At 47.1% G+C, this 23,428-nt stretch overlaps 1 protein-coding gene across 1 annotated transcript in view; it reads left to right on the forward strand.

The window, feature by feature from the left end:
- Positions 1-23,122, forward strand: part of thada (THADA armadillo repeat containing) — a 68,411-nt gene extending 45,289 nt beyond the window's left edge. The window contains exons 31-38 of the mRNA XM_060073798.1: positions 1,507-1,589; positions 8,282-8,700; positions 11,981-12,108; positions 13,358-13,430; positions 13,841-13,991; positions 14,215-14,337; positions 22,053-22,228; positions 22,506-23,122. Of these exons, the coding sequence (XP_059929781.1) occupies positions 1,507-1,589; positions 8,282-8,700; positions 11,981-12,108; positions 13,358-13,430; positions 13,841-13,991; positions 14,215-14,337; positions 22,053-22,228; positions 22,506-22,820 (1,468 nt within the window). The 3' untranslated portion in view covers positions 22,821-23,122. The remainder of the gene's footprint in view (positions 1-1,506; positions 1,590-8,281; positions 8,701-11,980; positions 12,109-13,357; positions 13,431-13,840; positions 13,992-14,214; positions 14,338-22,052; positions 22,229-22,505) is intronic.
- The last annotated feature ends 306 nt before the right edge of the window (positions 23,123-23,428 follow it).

Genomic DNA, 23,428 nt, shown 5'->3' on the forward strand with positions numbered 1-23,428 from the left:
TAGACCGATACATGTGTTTATTGAGACACGCTGAAACCTAAAATTATGTCACACACTCTTGTCGGCACATAAACACAAATACACTGCTGTACACCCATCCTTTGAGCACGTGGCCACACGTTATATAGTGTATGGTATAACGTATACGTGTATAGTTGCCCTTGTATCTCGTTTATGTAAGTGTTTGGCAGGATTGTGAATCACTGGCAACCTAAATGTTTAAACATTGCAAATGGAACATCATCGACAAGCAGTCAGTCATGCTTTTGTTCTGCGTGTGTGTGTGTGTGTGTGTGTGTGTGTGTGTGTGTGTGTGTGTGTGTGTGTGTGTGTGTGTGTGTGTGTGTGTGTGTGTGTGTGTGTGTGTGTGTGTGTGTGTGTCCCATGAGTCAAATATGAAACAGCCAAAAAGCTGCAGGCATCTCATGTGTCTCTAACCTCAATACGTTTATTACAGTAGGATTCATTACAAACAAAATGCACACAGATAAATATAATCAGCCTCCCACCCATATTATCCGATCTGAGATCTCAGCCTTGGGGCCGGGCACGCATCCATTCATGTCATGTCTGAAGCCACCTCCCATTAATGTGGCTCAGAAGCGGCAGCTACTCCTGTTTGTTTCGTTGTGGTCTTTGTCCTCTGATCACAACTGCAGACATTTGCTAGAAGGGCATTGAGAAGACTAACTTTACTTCATTGGGCTCAGCGAACGGTCTACTCTGGTACCGTCTTTTTAATAGCCATAAATACATTGCGTGGACACACACACAAACATTTGAAAGAACGAGAAAAGTTTTTCCTGTGTATCTATGACATTTCTAATTATGGTAATCCATCATACCAAGAGCTTGGTTGGTGGAGGAACCTCTGCTCATGCTTGGAGGTCCTGCACTGGTGCTTTACTGAGGACCTCTATACATGGGACAATCTGTGTTGTCTGCGTCATGCTATCAAGGTATTCAAGAAGGGCATGAGAAGGGCACGATGATATTATTTCTTGGAGAAAGGCAGTCACAGACCATTGCATCGTCTGTAAATAATCACAAATATACATTGTATGCACGCACCAATAACGCCATTTCAGTTCGCAGTTTATGGCTCAAGTCCTCTGGTTTCTGAAAGCAGCCAGTGTAATCAAAACGCAACTGTTGGAGAAGCCTTGTTGTTTTGATTTCACACAGCCAATCCGGTAAACGGTAAAAAACGGTAAAAAAAAAAGAACAACAATGAACCAGCTCAAACCTTTGCGGTGAGAGATTAACAACAGCTTCTCCAAAAGTCTGACGTTGAAGCGGTGGGAGGCGGGAGGGGGGTCTGGGCTCTGATCATTGTGGTTCCCAGCCAGATGGTCTGCTTCAGTCTCCTGGGCTCTCGGTAACGCGCTGCTATTAAAAGTTGGTCGTCTAACTCCAAAACAATACAGATGGTATATAACATGCATTGATACAATATGAAATGTGGTTTGATGAATGAGTTTGTGGATCTTTCCTTGCCCCCATCAGACAGAACTGCTGCGTGGTGACCAGGGGGGCCTACCTGGATGTCCTGCAGTGTCTGTGTGGACCCTTGGCCATCCTTCTCCCAGGTGAGACTCACTTTACTACCGGTCTGATGGATGGATGGGTGGATGAGGGATGGAGTAACAGTTAATAATAATTTAAGAGTTAATAATCTTAAATTGTATCCTAAATTAAAATTGTATCCACATTGATTTGAAACTTTATGGCAGCAAGGCACATGAAGAATGTAGTCATCATATGCCCTGTGCCCAAAAAGAGTAAACCAACCTGTGATAATGACTATCGACCTGTGGCCTTAACATCCCTGGTCATGAAAGGCTTTGAGAGGCTAATTCTCACACAATTACAGGCAGAGGTCAGTAAGTATGCTGACCCGCTTCAGTTTGCGTACAAACGTCACAGAGGGGTAGACGACGCCACACTAACGCTGCTGCACAGAGCTTACACCCACCTTGAGAAGCCCAAGTCATTTCTGCGGCTGGTGTTCATAGACTTCTCAAGTGCCTTTAACACTGTGCAACCCCATCTAATGGGACAAAAACTTAGTCAGATGGATGTCAATCCCCACCTCACACTCTGGGTCCTCTCATTCCTGACAGACAGACACCAGAGAGTGAGAGTTAACGGCCACCTTAGCTCATCCAGAAGGATCTCTACAGGTGCTCCACAGGGCTCTGTCATCTCACCAGTTCTTTACACACTCTACACCAACGACTGCAGAAGCACAAACCCAGACATCACATACATCAAGTATTCTGACGACACTGTCATCATGGACTCCACCAACTCATTAGATCAGTTAGAGTCCGAGCTGGCCACCTTTTTAGACTGGTGCAGGCGGAACTGCCTTGACCTCAACATCACCAAAACAAAAGAACTAATTATAGACTTCCGTAAGGCCCCCTCCACCTTCCCCACTCTGACTGTTAACAACCAGCCGATAGAGAGGGTTGACACATACAGATACCTTGGGACAACAATCGATCACAAACTCAACTTCAAAACAAATACTGATATCATCCACTCCAAGTGCCAGCAACGTCTCTTTTTCCTTCGTAAACTCCGCAAACTCCAGGTCCACCAATCCGTTCTGACAGCATTCTACAGATGTTTCATTGAATCCATAATCACCTTTAACATCACCTCCTGGTTCGGAGCACTGTCCAACATCCATAGGAACCCACTAAACAGAATCATCAAACTGAGCAGCAAAATAATTGGACAACAGCAGGAATCCCTCATCAATATATACAACAAAAGGACTAAGCAGAAATCAACACAAATCACCCTTGACATCACACACACTCTACACAGCCAGTGTTCCCTCTTACCCTCAGGCCGCAGATACAGAGCCCCTACAGTAAGGACAAACAGAGCCCTGTCAAGTTTTGTCCCGGCATCCATACGATTTATTTATTCATCCTCCACTATGGAGGTAATAATACTATTTATTTATTAGGCTTGGGCAAGGATTTTTATTTTTATTTTCTGCAGGGCTGATGGTGTATGTTTGCGAGTGTGTGCGTGTTTTTCTTTTGTTTATTGTATGTACTGTTGGGTATGGACACACCCTGCTGCTCCTCCACATCTGAAGTTCCTAACGGAAAAATAAAGTAATTTGAATTGAATTGAATTGAATAGTCTAGACGTTTCCAAAATCTGTAGGGTTTTTCCAAATTAACCTGTCTTTCCGTTCTGAGTACAACCAGCAACTTATCCGTCACTGCCATCCCATAGGCTGTGTGTTGGGGGGGATCACTGAAGAGTGCCTATATGCACCACTGCTAGCCGCTTTCCATCAACGGCTGCTAAGTTTATCTTGTCACCAGACACAAGGGACTGTTGTTTCCACCACTTGCTGGGAAGCTCCCTGTTGCGGTGCACAGTTTAGATGGGCCTGTGAGCGCGCACTGGCTGTTCTGCCCCGACTAATGCCTGACACAAGCCGGTCATTTGTATGGCTAAGTGCAAACGCGTGTGTCTTTGAGTGTGTGTGTGTGTGCTGCGCACATGCGTGTCTGTGTGTCTGTGTCTCTGTGTGTATGAGTTGCACACGTGTGTGTGTGTGTCTGTGTTTGTGTTGAACACATGCGTGTTGGTGTGTGTGTGTGTGTGTGTGTTGAGGGAGGCGACTGCACAGGGCAAGAATGTGAAACCAAATGTGAGCGCTCTTGGACAGATGGTCAGAATGTGCCTTTGACCCAGTTAAACAAGGAGTGTTCTACACACATACACAAACATACATACACATGCATACACACAGAAACAATTGGGTTTGGTTGGGTTGCCATGTGCCCAACACATGCTATAGTTGACGTTGGAAATCACGCACATTTTCCCATGACAAACCAAAAGATTATGGATTCGGTCTCTCAGACATTTACCACTACCTCTCTCTTCCACATTTGATGGTCCCAAACATTACTCTCTGTGCCTTTTGCAAAATTACTTATTTTCTCTCTCTGCATTTGTTCCTGAATATCTATTCAGACTTCACAGACTCTAGGAGGCCAAATCAAAGCAGAACTGTGGGCACATGGACAGGATGGCACATTTTAAACTAATGACACTTGAACAACACTTAGGATGTAGCCTTCATTGTATTTGTGGCATGTTGATTCACTTTAAAACGGCATCACTAATGTGCATTTATTTATTCTTCTTCATGTTGCTCCAAGCTGCTATTGCTAACTTCTCAAAGCAGAACCAATCTCAGTCCAAGTTACTGAGTAAATCTGTTTTGTTGGAATATTATCACGTTGTAGCTGTGTCTCGTGAACCCAAAATGACCTTGCCTTACTCCCTATGTTCCCTCGAGTGATCAGGGACAAAGCAGTAGATTTCCATTGTTGAATGGCGGAGGCAGCTTTTCACAAACAAGCTAGCATGTCCCGGGACAGCATCCTTCCTAGCAAGGGGCTCGAATAACCCAACCCTAGCATTGACGCTGACGCTTCCCCTGTTCACGGATAAGCCACTTCATGTGGACCGTACCCCTACATCACACTTTGTGCCCATCATCATGTGTGTTTGGAAGTATTTAAATCCACGTTCAAACTGACCATTGGTGGGCATTTTGGCCTAGTCAGTCACTGACTAGGCCAAGCAAGGTTGTCCCTCTGAGTCACTGGTCAGGTAACCGGTCATTTTTTCCTGCACCAGGTCATTTTGAGCCAGTAAACCAGTTTAATGTGGCTAGCAAATTTTTGGAACGCTCCAGCCATTACGGCTGCCAGGGAAAGAGGTTTTGTTGCCTACTGGTATTTATATCACCAAAGGAGGGCTGTGAAGACACATGAAGAACAGACAGAGGGACACACACGTGAACACACACACAGACTCCTCGTCAGACACATAAACATACATGGACACATGGCCTTAAAGGTAATTAGAGGGAGGGACCCGAGCAAATTGTGAAGCTACGTGATTATGGGAAGGAGGAAGCTCCTCCACACACACACACACACACACACACACACACACACACACACACACACACACACACACACACACACACACACACACACACACACACACATAGTGTCTGGGGTTTGTTTTTCACAGTTTGGGTAATTCAGGCCGAGTCTGATGTGAAATCCAGCTGTGTGTGCGTGTGCACTGGGGTCGCGCACACACGTCTCTCCTCTGCCCTCTGTTAACATGGTGGAGCACGTGTCTACCACCACCACATTTATTTTATGATTTAACTGCACACTTGGTTGGCGTGTTGGCGGTGCCCTGTCTTGTGATGCCAATGTAGCACAAGCTCCAACGCTAGTCCTGGCATCCGATCTGGTCAACACCAGACCTGCATGAGAGGTTAGAGTCCTTGTTGGAAAGGCTCTGGGCAAACATTTAGCATCACTGTTTTTCTTGGTCTTTTCAAACCATGGCATTATTCAAACGTGATGACTAAAATACTCCCGTACAGATGCGTCTTTGTCATAAGTAGTCAGGCTCTAAAGATTGTGAATTTGGCTCTGGTAGAATCTGACTGTCTGCATTCTGAATGGAAAAATCCAATTCATTTTCCTGTTGACGTAAGGGCTGGATGGACTATTGGAAACACCTCCAGTTCTCCTGCTTAAACAATTTGTGCAATCAAGAATGATGATAGGACTGAGAAAATTTGAATTTATTAAAAAAAGGATCATCTTCTCCAAAAGATGTCCTTTCCCGTGAATTCAATTTAGTTTCCAGAAAATAATTTGGCAATGGAATTCTTTCCTTCTATGTTTAGATTTAAATACAATTTATATTTAATGCAATGATGTATTTACATTATGAATGTAATTGCTAGGTTGTTTGTGCTACGACGGTACTCACCTGAACTAGCATTGCGTGGTAACGTTCACGGTAAATTATGTTTTATTAGCACTGTGCATAGCATTTGGAGAACTGCAGTTGAATCTTGAGACTGCTAAGCTCCTGGGCCAGAAACCAGAAAGTGTGATGGTCTGATTTCAAAGTGTATCCTGTTTTGTTAGCGTATATTGTACCGAAAGGTAATCGGTTTCAGAAGAAGATTTTAACAGATTTTTTTTCTACAGGGGCCAGTATACTACACAGGTTTGATTTTAAACCTTTACAGAGACTTTGTCTGAGGATATTGGTGTCCTTACAGGACGTTTTTTGCTTGTCTTCCCACTGGCTACAGGAACATTTTATTTTACCAGGGCTGGCTGAGTTTGCGTTCACTGTTGGTCAAGGAGGGATACTGACAATGGGAAGCGATGCAGCCACTACGATGCCTCGTAGTGGCTGTAATTCTGTACCACGGCTGAATTTCGTGAACGTCTTCAAATACTGTGTTAGGGGCCCACTAATATCTATATTAAAGAATTCATAAAGTAGCATGCCATGGAACCTTTAAAATGTTAATCCACAACGTCTGAATTTACTGACTAATGTCAGTTTAACTTTGTTTTGGTAAAAGTTTGAGTTACTTTGTTCTAGTTGCCTGCTTGCATCTCTCGGTTCAGTATTTTTTAGACTGTTACTTATAAAATGTATGGTTTCATTTAAGAGTGAAGACAATAATTCTCATTATGTTGTGACACACTTGTTTATTCATATTGTTTTCTCTGAGGAGGGTTCCTCTTGAATGTGTCTGCATGCGGGGTTGACATAGATGCCCAAATACCTGACACATCTGTTCTGTTTTTGCATGTTTAGGAACATGGCACAATGCAGAAATGTATGGCACAGTGTTTTTAGGAGTTGAAACACACACACACACACACACACACAAGCACACACACTTAGTCATTACCGACCCCTCCCCATTCTGTCCACTCTTGCTGTGGTCACCCAGTGGACCCCCCTTTGAGGATCAGGTTCCATAGTAACCTGGCCCATCTCCACGGTAACCTGGACCTGTCTCCGGAGGAATGCATCATTTTTTTTCCGCTCTTTTGACTTGGCCCATGTTGAGTTCAGCTAGATTGAGTTCCTTGTGTGTGTGTGAGCCGTATATGTTTGTACGTGCCTGCACAACTGTGTTTGTGTGTGTGCATTCGTGTGTGTATGAAAATGTGTGTGTTTGATAAACTAATTGACTTTGGCCGGATTTCATTCTGTGTGTGTGTGTGTGTGTGTATGTGTGTGTATGTGTGTGTGTGTGTGTGTGTGTGTGTGTGTGTGTGTGTGTGTGTGTGTGTGTGATAAACTAATTGAGTTAGCTGTCAAAGCGGGCTCTGTGCAGCCTCCAGGAGGGACTGGCTGCGAGGGGAGCAGCTTTAGAAGGGCATCGGGTTACCCAATAACCGCTACTACCGGATTACACTTAGATTTCAGAGGAAATCTGTGTGTGTGCGCGTGCGGGCACGTGCACGCATGTGTGTGTGTGTGTGTGCGTGTCTGTGTGTTTATTTGCTGGTCCTTCATTCACTTAAGGGTGTAAATTCCCAGGGGGCTGAGTCGGCGCAGGCAGGCCTGGCCAATAAAAAGGTCAGACGAGAAAAGGGCATCTCCCCTCCTGTGTATCAGCTCTCTGCTCCCCCTGGACCGGCAATCTGTTTATTGGTGCTGTTTGTGCTCTTTGGCACCAATTTCGAATCTTGTTTTTTCCTGTTTTATCCCGGTTTGTTGTTTTATGGGGAAGATTTGCGCTGTGTCTCTCGTAGCGCTCAATAGACCCCATACCGATATCCTACAGTAAAAGTAGCCTGCTGGGGGAGGAAAGTGAAATGGTTATGATAGTTGACTCCCGGTCAAAAGGCTGTTGGTTCAAAGCCCATTGGTAAAGTCTACCCGTAGGCACCAGCCTTACCCTCAACTCCCTTTGTATAAAACCATCTGCTAAACGACTAGTAAATAGAAGACTTTTTCTAGCATTGGTTCCTGCACCATCACAAAGGAAAGTGGGACCATTACTCTGTGTGTATATAGTGGAAACTAAGGATGAAGACACAATAACACAAATAGCCAAAATACAACTAATGTGGCTTCAGAGTTGCGGTCTCAGATGAAGATGGAATGTATTCTCCACTGCCAGGTTCGTTGTAAACAGATAATGCTGTCTGGACTTCATTTGTTAAAGTAACTGCATCTGCCATGAAGAAAAACCAAGGGGGGTATTATGCACTGGGCCCTGGGAACTGAAGCCCACCGTACATCATCCATATCGTCTGCTGAGGATATGCCCTTGAGCCAGGCACTAATCCCTTCCTTGCCTTCTCCCTCAAGTTATCCCAGAAGATAAACCAGTGGTCCCAGTAAGTGATAAATGTCTCCTCTCATATGTTTTGGGTTCCAGACTCCGAGGTCCTTGAGCTACGCAGAGAGACCCTGGCCGTGTTGGCGGCCTCTGAACTGCTGGGGCCCTGTGGACCCCCGACCGTCGCCACCGCCTCCCTTCTGAGCTCTCTGGGGCCCGGCGCGGTGCAGTACCTGCTGAGCCTCACCCGCGTGGCCCTCAGCGCCAGCCTCCAGGGGCCCTGGAGACCTTTGTGGGCAGGGACCCTGCTCCTGGAGAGCGTGCTGCGGGGGCCCCTCTACGAGGTGAGGGAGCTGGTGCTGGACGGGCTCCTGGAGAAGCTTGATGAGGAGGAGGTGGAGGAGCAGGAGGAGGAGGAGGAGTTGGCGCAGGAGAGACGCAGCTGGTTGGACAAGTCTACTCTGTTCACCCTGAGCAGCTTGGCTCTGAATGAGACCCACCCCCAGTGTCTGGCCAAGGTGGGAGCACACACACACACACACACACACACACACACACACACACACACACACACACACACACACACACACACACACACACACACAGATGAATGTGCATTGGTTAGATGTATTGCAATTAGCCTGTATGCACCTTAATACAGTGTTATCCATGCGTCATCTTCCCTTTCTCCCATATGTGTGTGTATACATTAGGGTGTGTGCCTTTGACTCGTACGTTCTCAGAGATGAAACGATCATAACAACTGGGGCTTAGTGAGCTTTTGGCAAGAAGAAGGGGCCAGGGCAGAATGAACACATCTCCTCTCATTTTACACTCGTTCCTGATGACAATTTCTTGCAAATTGATTACACGTCCAAATCCATATTCCAGAGGCTTGCGTGAGAGGCTAATTGGTGGCAGGAACCCATGCCAAGCATCTTCGCTAAAGGGCTATCCCCCACCCCCCCTCATCGCTCTCTTTCCCTTAACCTGTGTGTCTCTTTCTCCCTCTGTCTTTTCTCTCCTTGATTATACAACATCTCTCGCCCACTCATTCTCTCTCCCAAGATCTCACACCCTGATTCTTTCTTTCTCACGCAACACACACACACACACAGAGACAACACGCACTCCCACACACTATATTTTGTAAGGTTCTGCGCTTTTACAGCTTTGGTTTTGTTTGGGTAAATGCAGGTCTTTACATCCTCCTGTTTCAGTGTTCTGTGTTCAGAAAGTCTCATTCAAACCGCGCCTCTGCTCTGCCCTTCCCTGTCACTCCCATCACTCCCCGTCATCAACCCTTTCCCAGAACTTAAGCCCAATCGTGTGTGTGTGTTTGTGTTGTTTTGAAACGGATGCGTGTCTGTGCGCTTCGTATTTGCCCAGGACGTCTGGTGTTAATCCCGCGCGCGGCTATATTCATAAGCAGAGCGCTGTTGTGCCGCTTTACTGCCCAGCCGCTAGTGCTTAAGCGTGGGCCCGTTAAGCCGCGCCCGCCGCGCTCCACGGCCGTGCCAGCCAACAAAAGCCGCCTGCCATTTGTTCGGTGGGGTCGGGTGAGGGGAGGACTGGCAGCGAAGTGGAGCGGTAGTGAGGGTCCGTTTTAAAAAGAAAAAAACATGCCTTGAAGTGAAATGATTGTGTCAGGACTTTATAGATCTATGTTTCCAGGTCGATATGCATGTGACGTTAACAAGCATTGAGAGAGTCTTGAATTACGTCTATCCAAGTCAGTTTCTCCCAGCTCTACGCAAGGTGTTGGACTCTTGAGATGTTAGGGCCTTGAAAGTTTAAGGTTTTTTGCTGACTTCGGCCAGAGTTTTTGTGTGTTGCTGCACGTGACTGAGCCCTATTTATTTGTGTTTGTGTGTGTGGGGGTGGATGTCTGTGTCTGTGTAGCAGCAGTCAGGTGCAGAGAGGGGTAGGCCAGCTGGATTCACAGATCCCACTTTGCTATATCAGGGCTGAATCACAGAGACACAGAGAGACGGGCAGGCCCTGGCCAGTCCCAGACAGACCCACGTGTTTAACAAATAGAAATACAGGGACAGAGAGGGAGAGAGTAGTAGCCAGACTGGCCAGGAGAGAGGGAAAGGCAGGCAGGCAGATGCTAGTGCCATAGGTTCTGGTAGCAGCTCTCACTTTCCTTTACTGCTCACATGCCCGAATATATTCTGTATGTATGCGGACATACAGCCATATTGTTATTATTCAAAGGTTTTTTCACATTGAATTATCTTGGATAGCATGCACACAGTTGCAACAGCTTAGTGGCACTGCTTGATTATTTCTGAAAGTGAGAATCCTTTTAACCATGAACATAATGGACCGAATAACAGACATTTGTTTGCTTGGGTCTGCACGCTACCACCACCACCACCACCACCACCACTGTTGTCCAGACCCGATAAACATGGTTGGATGGATGGATGGACAGAAGTGCTGCCAAACCTAGTGGGGTGGCAAAACTAGAGAAAACATTAGGAGACAGACACATTGAGAAATGCAGGAAGTAAGCTTACATCTCGCGCCAGGAGATGTACAACGGAGGTCACCGTGTGAGTGTGTGTGTGTGTGGGGGGGGGGAGGGGCTGGCAGCTGTGCACCTCGTGGTTAAGGGTGTGCATAGGGATGATCTGCCCGGCATGGCGCTCTGGTAAAAATACTCCAGGGCTCCCGGCCAGCCAGGCAGTAAAGACCAGAGGACACCAAAGCTGTGTTGAGAGATCGGCAGAAGCAGCCCCCCCGTTATCCCTTACCAAACGCGCGTGTCTGTCTGTGTGTGTGTGTGCGTGCGCCATATGGAGATCTACATATGTGTGTATGTACGTATATATATATTTGATGTTCTATTTTGGATGGGGGTTGTAAATCTTGCTGAGTTGCCCCATCATTTCTGTGCGATGGCTGCGCTGATGTGACCAGATTAAGTTGCATCTCTCCGGCTGAATTCCCCACTGCTGACCTTTACTCTCCGGTTACTTTGGGGTCTTGGGGTGAGACAATATTGAGTGAGACAATATTGAAAAACTCATGACTGTTCACTGCCACATTGAAGCCATTAGGAATTTGTCTTTTACTATTTAGATAATTTTTTTTTTATTTATTTATATATATATATATATATATATATATATATATATATATATACATACACATTCTTATCTATGTATCATTTCTGGCTAGATGTTATTGTGAAGTCTATTTGGTTTCATTCGAAATGAGCAGCATGTATTCCATGCTTTCATCACTATATGCTTTACTTGTAATTATGCACGGCACTTTTTCCAATGACACTGCATAACACGCACCCCAGAGTGTCAGCCCTGGGGGGTAAATGTCAAGCAACTGGAGGAAAATTAGTTTGCCCTTTGTCCCAATTACTGGGTCAAAACATAACAAGCGCCCAGCAAACCCTTGACCCTCTGCTAATTAATCTAGGAATATTCGAATCTTGGGCACGATAGATCATCTCATACCATTCTCATTATAACCTGGGTACTGCTACTTAGATTTGGAAAATCTGCACTCGCTCCCACAAATATTTTGTACAACTGAACTGGGTCAACGTTAATTCACTCCTTTGTCAACATCTACCGTCAGCATATGATTATTTTTGGCTACAAGCGATTCTATGTTTGTCTAGTCTCTCCTGCCTTCTGTGTATATGAAACATTCTTCAGTACCCTTAAAGTATTCTAATGGCCCCTCTGTCTCTCGCACCAACTACCATCTTTCCTGTTTCTTTGGCCCGCTCCTCTCACTCTCCTCCCCTCCTCCTCTGCTGATTCCCAGAGTCTACGGGTCTTGTGCAGGCTCAGCTCCCATGGTGAGGAGATCCCCTGGAGGGATGGAGACCAGCAGCTGTCTCATATCCACGTTCTGTCTCGCCTACTGTCCCTGGTCCAAAGTTCGGCTCATAGGTGAGTACAGAGCCTTATGTGTGCGTCCCCTTCTTCCCCTGTGATCGGCCCAACCTGCCAAGTTTTTTCGAGAAGAATTCACACTTTTCATCCATGACCCTTTTAACATGTGTTCTGGACGGATGCTTTTTCTGCATGGTTTCTTAAAAGCATTGCAACAGAAAACTTGATAGCTAGTACCAGGTCCTTTGACCGGAGTATACTTGGAGTAACAGCTTCACTGTTACCTTTACGCCTGATCAAGTGACAGGTAAAGCAGCCCCGCCAAGCATAAGATAAAACCCCAGCACCTGGATGCCCGGCCCTTTAAGCTGTGATGGATGAACTTAGAAATGGATGTCTTTCAGGGCAAAGCCCCCCCCCCCCCCCCCCCCCCCCCATGATCACAATGTTCCCTCCTCCCCCTACCTTTGTCTGTGAATGGGCCCTCAGGAGGCGGTGGCAGGCCCGCTGACACGCTGGTATTCAGAGCCACAGTCCGTGGAGCAACATATAGGTTTACACACTGCACCTTAACCCTACACCTGGGCACAGGTGCGCGCCACTAGGGTGTGGGTGTGTGGATTCATTCCACAACTAAACATGACAAAACACGCATGTCTCTTGCGACAATATCGAGCGTATAGAGGCAGGCACAAAGAAAAACGCCCTGATTTCTCTCCTAAAAACACGGTGTGTTTTTAGGTGTGTTACTGTGGGTTAAAAAAGCTGTTTGAAAACCCACCGCTGTGTGCTGTTCTCACTCTGGACAAGTGAATAGGAGGAGTTCAAATGTTTTGAATTACAAAGCACATCGTCACACTGTAAAGGCCCCCCTTTGCCTCCGAGCACACAGCTATCCCCCATCACCGCCGGATCCGCTTTCCCTTTGGAGGGGCTGGAGGGTTATGATTAAAGTGAGGAGGGGGTCCTATTGGGTTGCTGCGTGTTCTTGTCCCCCTGTGATTGAATGGCACTTGGAACCATTGTGTTGCTTAAAGTAGTGGTAGAGTACCAGCACACGTCCATTGTGGACCGTAACTCAATACATCGGGGAGATGTGGGTGCTGGTGGTATTGAGGGTGGGGGGGAATTCCTGTGTGTCTGTGTGTGTAATAAGGCCCTTCCTTATTTGCAGAGTATATCCTGGCATAATTTAACCACCAAAGTAAAAATATTATAAGGTGTGCTTAGATGGGGATAGAAATAACCCAGGAATTCAAACCCTGCTGACTGCTGTTCCCCTGGTCTCTTGTGGATTTGTCTGTAGTGTGGAGCTGCTCTGCGATGCTCTGACGCTGGCCTCGCGACTGCTGGTTCAACTGGTGACCTCTGACCCCCAGGTAAGCCTCCTGCCTGAATGCATGACTCCTGGCACTATGGTGAAGGCTGATAAAGAGGCTGTGCTGGCAGATAAAAATCAAAGGGACCTTGGAGCAGAAAATGTCCCGGGCGTGGCCGATGTCAGGGAATATCACCTCCCGCAAGCGGCCAAATGCTGCGCGGTATTTTTAGCCGGGGTTGGTTTTTAAGCAGTGACGACGCAGCTTCACTGCTACTGAACAACCCTGCGTTCTCATGTTTCTTTCTGCCTCCAAAGTCTGTGTGTAATGATAGTATTTTAAAGCCAAAAGGAAGGTACTGCCACATTATCCTTTCTGGCACATTATCCTTTCTGGCACATTATCCCTTCTTGCACATTATCCTTTAGCAGGGTCTCTTTTGTTTTTCATACGTGTATTGTGTCGCACAGACCTTGTGCGCTAGTGACCTCCCGACCCTTTGGGGGAGGCTGGTGTGTGGATGCTGTGGCGACGACCATCCAGCAGAGGTGAAGCTGGCGGTCACTGAAGTGCTGGTGAACTCCACCACGCCCCTGTTGGCCAGCCCCACCCTGCCTCTGGGTGAGTCCCGGCCACACACTCCTTTGTCTATCAGAAAGCGGTGGCACCCTGGCATAGGGTTTATCTTTATTGTATGGATTTGTATCTTAGTTTATTGTCCTTTTACCTTTACCTAACCTTTTTTCATTGTCCCCAGCAAATTATTTGCTGAAACTTCTAAATTGAAGAAGCTTTTGTAATATAATGTTGTTGTTTTTTTTATGTGTGTGTCTGTGTGTGTCAGGCCTCTCTACCACGCTGTCTTTGTGGCGGAGCCTGCTGACACTGCTACAGGATGAGGATCAGGAAGTGCGCGACTCTGCTTCGGACTTCATTTCCCATGTTGCACCACACCTACTCCATTCAGGTACAAACCAACAGCCGGGCATAGCCTTCTGTATCAGTTGTGCTTTTTCCATACCAGCTACTATCCAGGAAGGTGGGCTTATGCTGCTATCCATTTGGATGGTACGCTGGTACGAACGACCAGCTTCAGCGAGAACGTGACGTATTTCCCTTGCTCCAGCCTTCCAGTTTGCCATTTGTGTTTCTGTCGAGCCACGAGGGGGAGTCGTAGCAGGCTAGTCATCATTAGCAACATAGCCTCTTTAGCAAATCAGCTTCAAAACAAAACTTTACATTGAATTGCACGCAAAGCAAGACCGTGCAATGCATATATTGGTGACCGGATTAAAGCAGCAATGAAATCAAGTGTGTAAGAGGTTTTAAAAACGACATTAAAACCACCAACGTGGTACAAATAGAAAGAAAATACATCTCATCCCCCATTAACTATGGGCGCAGCCATCTTCTTTGCGAGTTGTACAGCTCTGCTCGCTCTACTTTGTAAGCGACGAGTTACTACGACCAAAAGGGGGCGTGCCTCAGTGAAATGCCGCAAGAAAGCTGGGAGATTTGCGACTTTACCACTTCGTAAATCCAAATGGATAGCAGCATTACAATGAGTCATTGCAGGTTTGCACAAGCCAAAATGTATATTTGAAACAGAACTGAATATTCTCTGGCCTGCTATCTCTTGTCTGTGTCCTGTGTAGGAGATACTTCTGATCAGGCATCGCGAGGGATCGCTAACTGCATGATCAATTCTAACCCATTAATCAATTGACCCATTTCACCCCCGGGATCAATAAAGTATTTCTGATTCTGACTGAAACACCGGCCTTGTTTGCAAACATCAAGCATTTAAGCATTGCAATCCCATCTATTACAAACATGGTACGTCGTTTGCTCACCTACAGAGAACACATGGCGCGAGAGCAACCTGTTGACTTTACTGCTGATAAACACATGTTGACGCTTTTTGGAGCTCTGATGACGTCGTTTCTCTCAATGGTTGATCATTGTGGAATGTTCCTGGAACAAAGAGCTTTAATTCCCGCTCTGCTTTGGGGCTTCTGGCTCGTGTGTGTGTCCGTGTGTCTCTGTGGTTATTTGTCATTGTGCAGAAATGTGTGATGTTTGTCTTTTGGAAGACAAAGATTGGCTTGAGAACGCAAACACTGAACAACACATTGGCAGCTATCAGAGTCCCATCACGTCGTAAAGTTCTCGCACACCGTTTTGTCACCCAGACAAACCCATTCAACCGGACGAGCGACATCTGTCAGCCCCGCCGTCGTCACAACAACCCCGAGTGTGACTTCCTGTAAACTCCGTCGTGCATACGTCCTGAGGCCCTGCCCAGGCACGTCTCTATTTTGTCTTTCCCGCATCAATAGAATCTGCCAAGGTGTCTTGCCCAACTCCCACTCTCTGGAATTCTGTTATTCTATGCTCATGCCCTTATCCTTATCTAATCCTATCTTATCTGGTGTTATTCTACACTGACAGGGACTGAGAAGGCTAGCTATCAGTCAGAGCCTAGACATCATGACAAAGAGTTCAGACCTTCTCGCTCTAAACACACACCAAACACAATAGGCATAATTACACAGCGTGTGCGCGCCTGTGCGTGCGTGATCTTTGCGGGAAACAGGGCGTGGGAGATCCCCGTTTGTTCATGTGTGGTTCATCCACTCTATCCGCCCAAATGTAGTCGTGATCAAGTAAAGCCTCATTATTTAATAAAATAATCCAAATGGGCCTTCGTTGCCTGGTAGGACCCAGGCCCCAGGCGAGACAGCTCGTCTAGCGGCAGTAATGCGTCAATAGGAGAGAGGTGGCTGTGTTTGGGGAGGGGGGGGGGGGGGGGGGGGGGGCTGCGTTTTACAACCTGCCACTGAAGTCAAGTAGGTGAGGTGTGAGTTGGCCAGGACGGAGGCGACAGCTCCCCGTCTTTGATATGGAGGGCCAGCCGGGGATGTGAGAGCAGGGAGCTGGCGGGAGCCATGGGGGAGGTGGATCAGACCAAATGGGTTATTGTGGGTAAATTGGCTTCAAGTTCTCCCCTATTTTGTTACCTATCGCTCAATAAGTAGCAATTAACATACAGATATGCAGTTTCTCTTTTCTCCAACAAGCTTTGCATAAGCTTTGTGGCCTTACTGGGAGTATAAGGCGACAGACACTAGTTGACAACATGAAGTGTCTGTGCACACTCGGTTTAGAAAGTCTGCACTACAATTCCTCCAACCAAAAACTCCTCGGTATGGTTTTGGGTTTTAAGTGCATGTGTGTGCACGTGGGCAAGTGCACGTTCAAGTGTGCCCGTGCATTATCACGGTAAGCAGGGCTCAGGCTTCTCCTGCCAGGGCTGTGAACCACAGTGGACCTATTGTCCCCACGGCCCAGAAGAGCCAATCTAATTCAGCCCCCCAGCCCGACACTGCCAACATGGCCACCACTTCACTTTCCCTCACTAATTGCATCTGAAATCAAACTCTACTGTGCGTTTCCCAGGTTTGTACTAACGTGAGAGAAAGACGGAGGGATGAAAAGCAAACGCTGCCAGGGACTTTGGTGGACTTTCGGTGTGTATGTGTGTGTGCGCCCTGGAGGTGGATTTACAATGTGTGTGTGTTTTAACTGAAGCAGACCAATGCACTGTTGTTCAGTGTTGACATAGCCCAGTAGTGGTCGCCGCCAGTATTTATTCGAGCCTATCCTTCCTCCACTCCGCTTCAAGCCTTTCATAATGACCTGCAGGCCCAGTAGGTCATAACCTACCTTAACCCCATTCCACCGTCTCAGCCCAGCGTATGGGACAGACACGCAGCAGCGACTTGTAGACCAATGTCCTGCCGTGGACGAAAGCCTTTGTAGTGCTAAACACGGGCATGTTTTGTTTATTTCCCAACTGGAGACATGCAGCCCACAGGCCTACAGGCAAAGAATATCAAGCATGCATTCACAGATTTACAAATCAATGGGGACAGACGTGCTGCGAGGGCCCCTCCCATCCCATAGGGAGGGGCCCATTGACTTGCATGAGAACCATTGAAAAATTAAACAAGCCCTTTCTGAGGCCAATGGTGGAACCCATCAACCTCTTTGAAACTATTATATTCATGGTAATGTCTACTGTGGCTGCTGAAAGTCTGCAGTCTCCATGGAAATAGTATCTATTGTGTCGTCGTTGTAGTTGTTGTTGTTGAACTGTGACAGTGGTTCTGGCCTGGATGTTCCCGGCCTCTGTGAGAGGAAGTTGCTGGTGTAAGGTTTGTTTTGATTTCACACCTTCCCTGCACATAAACCCTACCACCCACACAGGCCCTTCTCCTTATTTATTTTCCTCTCACACCTCAGACTTCCTTGTCTTTGGGCTTCACTGTACCCCTCTTCAGGCCCTGTCAACAGGACCTGTTGCCTGTAGGATCCAGGTTATCCCAACAGGCACTCCTCACAGCCAAACCTGGGGCCTCATACATAGAATGCAGCATAGGTTTCTGCACAAATGAATGCTCAGCGGTGAAGGAGGAGGAAATTTGTTTGCAGTTCATAGCTACAAATTTTCCTGAGATTTTGTGCACTTCAATGAGCTTAGAGTTAACACTGTGTCAACTCCCATAATTAACTAAACAGGGGTCGAGGAACACACATAATTAACCTGGATTTCTCGACAAACTGGTTGCTTGTTCGGTTTCATGGGTGTTTGTGTCATTCATTTATCTGAGGAAAATTTTCCCGAAAGTGGCGAAAAGATTGATTGTACCAATTACATTTTGAAAAATGGTTACTACTACAATAGGCCTGTTGAACTGCAGTGTATGGGAAACTAATGGAGCACAGAGTCAGGCGAATAATGCAATTCCAAAACCTGGATACCACACAGCTATGGGGTACTGGCCTGTCCCCGCCTCTGGTCATTTAAAGTGTGTCTATCATAACTAGTGCATTGCACTTCCTTGGTGTGCGAAGTCCCAGTTCCCTCTGTGAAGTCATCGGATGAAATTCATACACACAAAAAATCCTTCCTGTGCACTTCTCTGCACAGCATTATGTATTATTCCGGCACCTGGCATCAACATGTCCCTCAACTTGCCAGGTGAAATATTTTGCTGTAGAAAACCTTTTGTCTTAGATATTCGCTGGTTAACAAAATAAATAGCACATTTTCAGTGACATGGAAATATTAGTGTAGCCTAAGTCCCCCATGGCAGGCGATTAAGCCTGGATGGCTACACACCCTCACGCAGCCTTCTCTGTGATTTCTTATCCGTTCTCCTGGCCCATTTCTGACAGAACAGCCCTCCCCCCACACCCTATCTCTTCTCCATCCCTCTCCCTTTATCCCTGCTCAATAAGACATGCGATACCCCCAGTGCCGTAACCCCCCCTACTCTACCACTGACGTAATGTCACCCTTGATGTCTCCTGCTTTCAAAATAATAACTTAGATCAGTGTCAGGCTGAGTGGTTTTAGTTGGAAAATGTCAGTGTTTATCCATCTTTCACTGTGGCCATACATGTGTGTGCAGTGGAGGGGCTTAGGTTCATTAAGATGTATACAGTAAAAAAATCGAATTGGCTCATGTCAAGGCTCACAGTGCTTTGCTGTGCTATTGCGGCGTACGGTGTGACTGATTAAAATGAGTCGCACATCTCAAATTGTGTATACTTACAAAAAATATATTTCTTTGAAATCTCTGTGCTGTAAAGCGAGAGGTCTGTCCTCATTCGCTAATGGAAAAGTTATCATAAGCCCCAATATGTGTGTGAACAAACTACCATGCCGTTGTACCATGTCGCAAGCGACACTGCCAAGGTTAAGCTCTTACTCTCGCTCTCTCTCACACACACACACACACACACACACACACACACCATGGTGTGTGTGTGTGTGTGTGTGTGTGTGTTGGCCGTGCCCAGTCGTGGTGTAACCAGAGAGTGCCAGTGGGTGCAGTGCTACACCCAGTGTATTCACACCTGCTGCCCTGCCCCAACCTCCAGCCATTCAACTGAAACCCTTTTGTACTACTGGGAGATAAGTTTGTCAAATACATGCACAGTTATTCGGTGTAAAACAATACTGACTAACAGCGACCCACATGCCCCCACACGCACATGCACACACTCTTTTCTCAACACACACTCACACAGAACACACACACTAAACCCACGCGCCGACATGGGCGTGTAAGACTATCCCCTTGAGAAAATAGAGTGGTGTCCTGCTTAAAGCCGTGGGGGGAGATTGCATTAAGCGATGTGTAAAAACCACAGCTTAAAGAAAAGAACTTGAGGATGAATTGAATGCAGCTAAGATTTCCTATTGTGAGGGTTGATAGGAGGTGGAGGAGGAGGTTGTGTTGGTGAGGTTATGAGGCTGCTGCCCTGGTCTCACATCAAGGCCTTCTGAGAAATCCAAAACAGAGCAGGGGGTGGAGGGCAGCTTTTCGGTAAAGAAAGGAATTTGTCACTCAAACCTGACCACCTGTCAGAGCCCTGTAATACACTGCAATCAGCAGCATCTCTTTATGTCCACTAAACTGGCCGTCCCAGCCTCCACACCCAAACCCAGCCTCCACCCTGCAGGAATCAAGACGTACACTGTGTGTGTGTGTGTGTGTGTGTGTGTGTGTGTGTGTGTGTGTGTGTGTGTGTGTGTGTGTGTGTGTGTGTGTGTGTGTGTGTGTGTGTGTGCAAGCTCCTGAAAACCACGCTACACAAGCTTTCTCTCACTCTTCCCATGGTGTGTCTTGGCTGGTGGCTCTAAATGTCTTTTGATGTCTCTGGTGTTACCATCTGACTGACAGTGTGACAGGTAGTTGCTGCATGGACAACTGGAGCCATTAGCCGTAGTGATGATGTTAGACAGACACACACACACACACACAACCCCCGGCGCCGCCTGCGTTAAAGGTGTTTGTCCTGGCACCTCCACTTTCCCTCCCTTTTTTTACAAGCCCAGCAGATATCTACCTGACCCAAGGGCCCCTCTCAAAGGAGAGCGGCATACTGTCTGTCACATGGAGTCCTGAAGGCCCTGATGTAGATTCAATGATTTGGACTAGAATTGATGTGACTTGATGTGAACTTTTATGCAACCAAAACATCTATTACATTTGTACGGTTCTACGTTGATCGGTTAATGACCATGTGTTATCTTCTTGATACATGAATGATAGTTGTGGTGATTTTTTTTTAAGGGTTATTTCTTTAAGAGACGATGGATTTGATAGATGATAGTGGGAACACCAACGCCCTACTGCGTACTGCCGATGTCGATCAGGCTCTAGCTGTGTTTTTATTGGCCGGGATGTAATGGTTGCCTTTCTGTTTCAGAGGATCGTCTCTACTCATCGCTTTAGTGGACCAATTCAAACATACTGTTGAGACCAATTGCAAGAAGCCTGTCATTTACCAATGTTCTGAACATCCAGGTCAAATTTGCCGTCCTTTCTGTTCCCTTTGCCTCTTGGCATGTTCCTTTTGTGACATGCTGCGGAGTAAACCATCAGGACACGTTGGTTGTGTTAAGCAGGTGTGTTTAGCTTTCAATGTGTATTGGTAAAGGGAACAGTTTAGATCTCGCTCTCTATCTCACTCTCTCTCTCAGTTTGACTGACTTTCTCTCTCTGTTTGACGAGCTCTCTCTCTCGCTCTCTCGCTCTCTCGCTCTCTCTCTCTCTCTCTCTCTGACTCACACATATCACGCACACTCATCCCCTGATGGTGGTTAGATTACTGATTTATAGTTGCGTTTCCCAGAAGAGCTTCCAAAGCCAGAGGAAACAGACACACAGACAGACAGACACACACATTGACACACACACACACACACACACACACACACACACACACACACACACACACACACACACACACACACACACACACACACACACACACACACACACACACACACACACACACACACAGTCTGCCTCGTCGCACAGCTGTGCAACAATAACACCTGTAAATCGTTGATTGATCCGGGCCCTAGATAACATATTGGCTGCAGATTTACCCCAGGCACCATGACTCGATACCCCCAGTGTCCCCGATGTTTAGTTTGTGATCCTCTGTGCCAAAGCAGAGTGTTGAAGTGTGGGCGTATGGTGTGTTCTGCATGTTCATTCCCTGCTCCGGTCCAGGGCCCAGAGACAAAAGCCCTGGAATCAGCAGGGGGGGGGGGGGGGGGGTTTGTCTGATTTTTAATGAGTACAGTCAAACCCTCCCCCCCCCACCTCGCCCCACCCCTTACTAAGCAGTAACTGTCAGACGAGCCCTTGTGGTTGGTTTACCACGCCGCCCATCAAAGGCACAGAGACATTCCTGTGTGCTGCTTCATCTCCCAGGCGACCTGGCCTAGTGCTCACGTGCCCTCTAAGAAATCGACAAAATATATTACAATAGTTTATCTATTGAAACAGTTTTCCTCTAGTTTGTTTTTGTAATTGATATGCTACGTGAACTTATATTGTGTTGAGACCATATGGTCTCAACACAATATGCTATGAGACCATATGGTCATTTCAGTGTGCTGCAGCCACTTGGTCATTCCCATGTTTTTATGAACTTTGCTGACATTGAGTTGAGTCTGAACGCATGTGGTTTTTTGATGTGCTATGTGAATGTATACTAATGTCAGTGCAGTGTGAGGTCCTGTGTGAGGTGAGGACCTCCACAGGGCGCCCTGTGAACGTATTGAAATAGTTGTTTCACCTGTTCACTGTGCAGATGTGGCCGGCGTGAGCGTGTCCCCCTCGGTGGCGCTGGACCAGGGCGTGGGGGCGCTGTGTGCTCTGCTGGTGGTGTGGGGACAGGAGCGGGCCGGCCTGCTGACCCTGGCAGAGTGGCTGCTGGGAGATGAGGAGAGCACACGGGAAACCGCCAGTGAAATTCCTTCAAGTCTGGTAAGATCTGGTTTGGTTTTTTCGTTTAGATTGAAGTGTTTCTGTGATTTTGTTGTCTAGCCCTAGAAGGACTTTTCGTCCTTGTGATGTAGAATAGAAATGGTGGGAGTCTGCAGAACAAGATTACACAGAGGGACGCCTTTTCATACTTCTAAAACAACAATCCGCAAGGCTGGGGTTCTCATTGCTAATGATTGGGCGTTTAGTTGTACATTCAGTCCCAGCGGGGGGACACTCTAACTCGACACTCGACTAACTCCTGCCCGTCTACATTCAGGATGAGGAGGACGAGTTCCTCTTCGAGAAGGGTGAGCTGAACCTGTGGGCGGAGCCTGTGCAGTGGGCCAGGCTGCTTCACAGACACCTGACCGCCCTGACCGCCACCCTAGGCCCAGAGTCCCGGGGGCCGGGCGAGGATCGGCTCCACACTCTGCGGATACAGGTGCAGGCCCTCGCCCTGGATGCCGAGCAGGCTCTGGAAGCCCTGCCGGGCCCACTGCCCCAGTTCTCGTGCGCGGTGGAGCACGCACGGCTGGTGCTGCGGCAGGCGAGGGCCACGCTGGCCCTGGACGTGCTGGAGAGGCTGATGTAGCAGAAGAGAGGAAGCCTCGTGAAGGAGGCCAGCCGGGTTGTAGCCTAAAAACAGGAAGTTATGTTTGTGGCCTATCAGGAGCATGTAGCGACACTTATACTTTACAGACTCAAAATGGAAATAAAAAAAGCCAGCAAGAATGTTGGTCAATATTGAACCTCCGCTTTCATTTGGATTATTTTGTACTTCTGATTTTTCATACCAGAAATGTACTGTTATCCGCATGTTATGTTGTGTACTTGTCTCTTTTTACATAATAAAGACTTTCTGAAGTTGATTGTCTGGCTAAGACGCAACAAAAACGTGCGTGTGTATTTGTATGTGTGTGTGTGTACGTGCACGTCAAGACCATTCTTCTCTCTGTATTCAGCATTGCTCATACACTGTTGCCTGGTGCTTTGCTTCCGCACCGCACCTGGGCCCCTGTCCTTCTCTATAAACGCGTACTCCTGGCAGGGCTTTAGCCTTCAGCCAACTACCTGAAGCACTACTCTAAGAGTGCTTAGAGAGAAGCTGTTATGAGGAACAAAGGGCGGGTCGTTTCAGGTGAATGTATAATTGTATACGTTTCCAACTGTTGTGAGCTTGTGGCTGAATTTCACTGTTTA

This window comes from Gadus macrocephalus, chromosome 15, assembly GCF_031168955.1.
Source record: "Gadus macrocephalus chromosome 15, ASM3116895v1".
NCBI classification, from domain to species: Eukaryota; Metazoa; Chordata; class Actinopteri; order Gadiformes; family Gadidae; genus Gadus; species Gadus macrocephalus.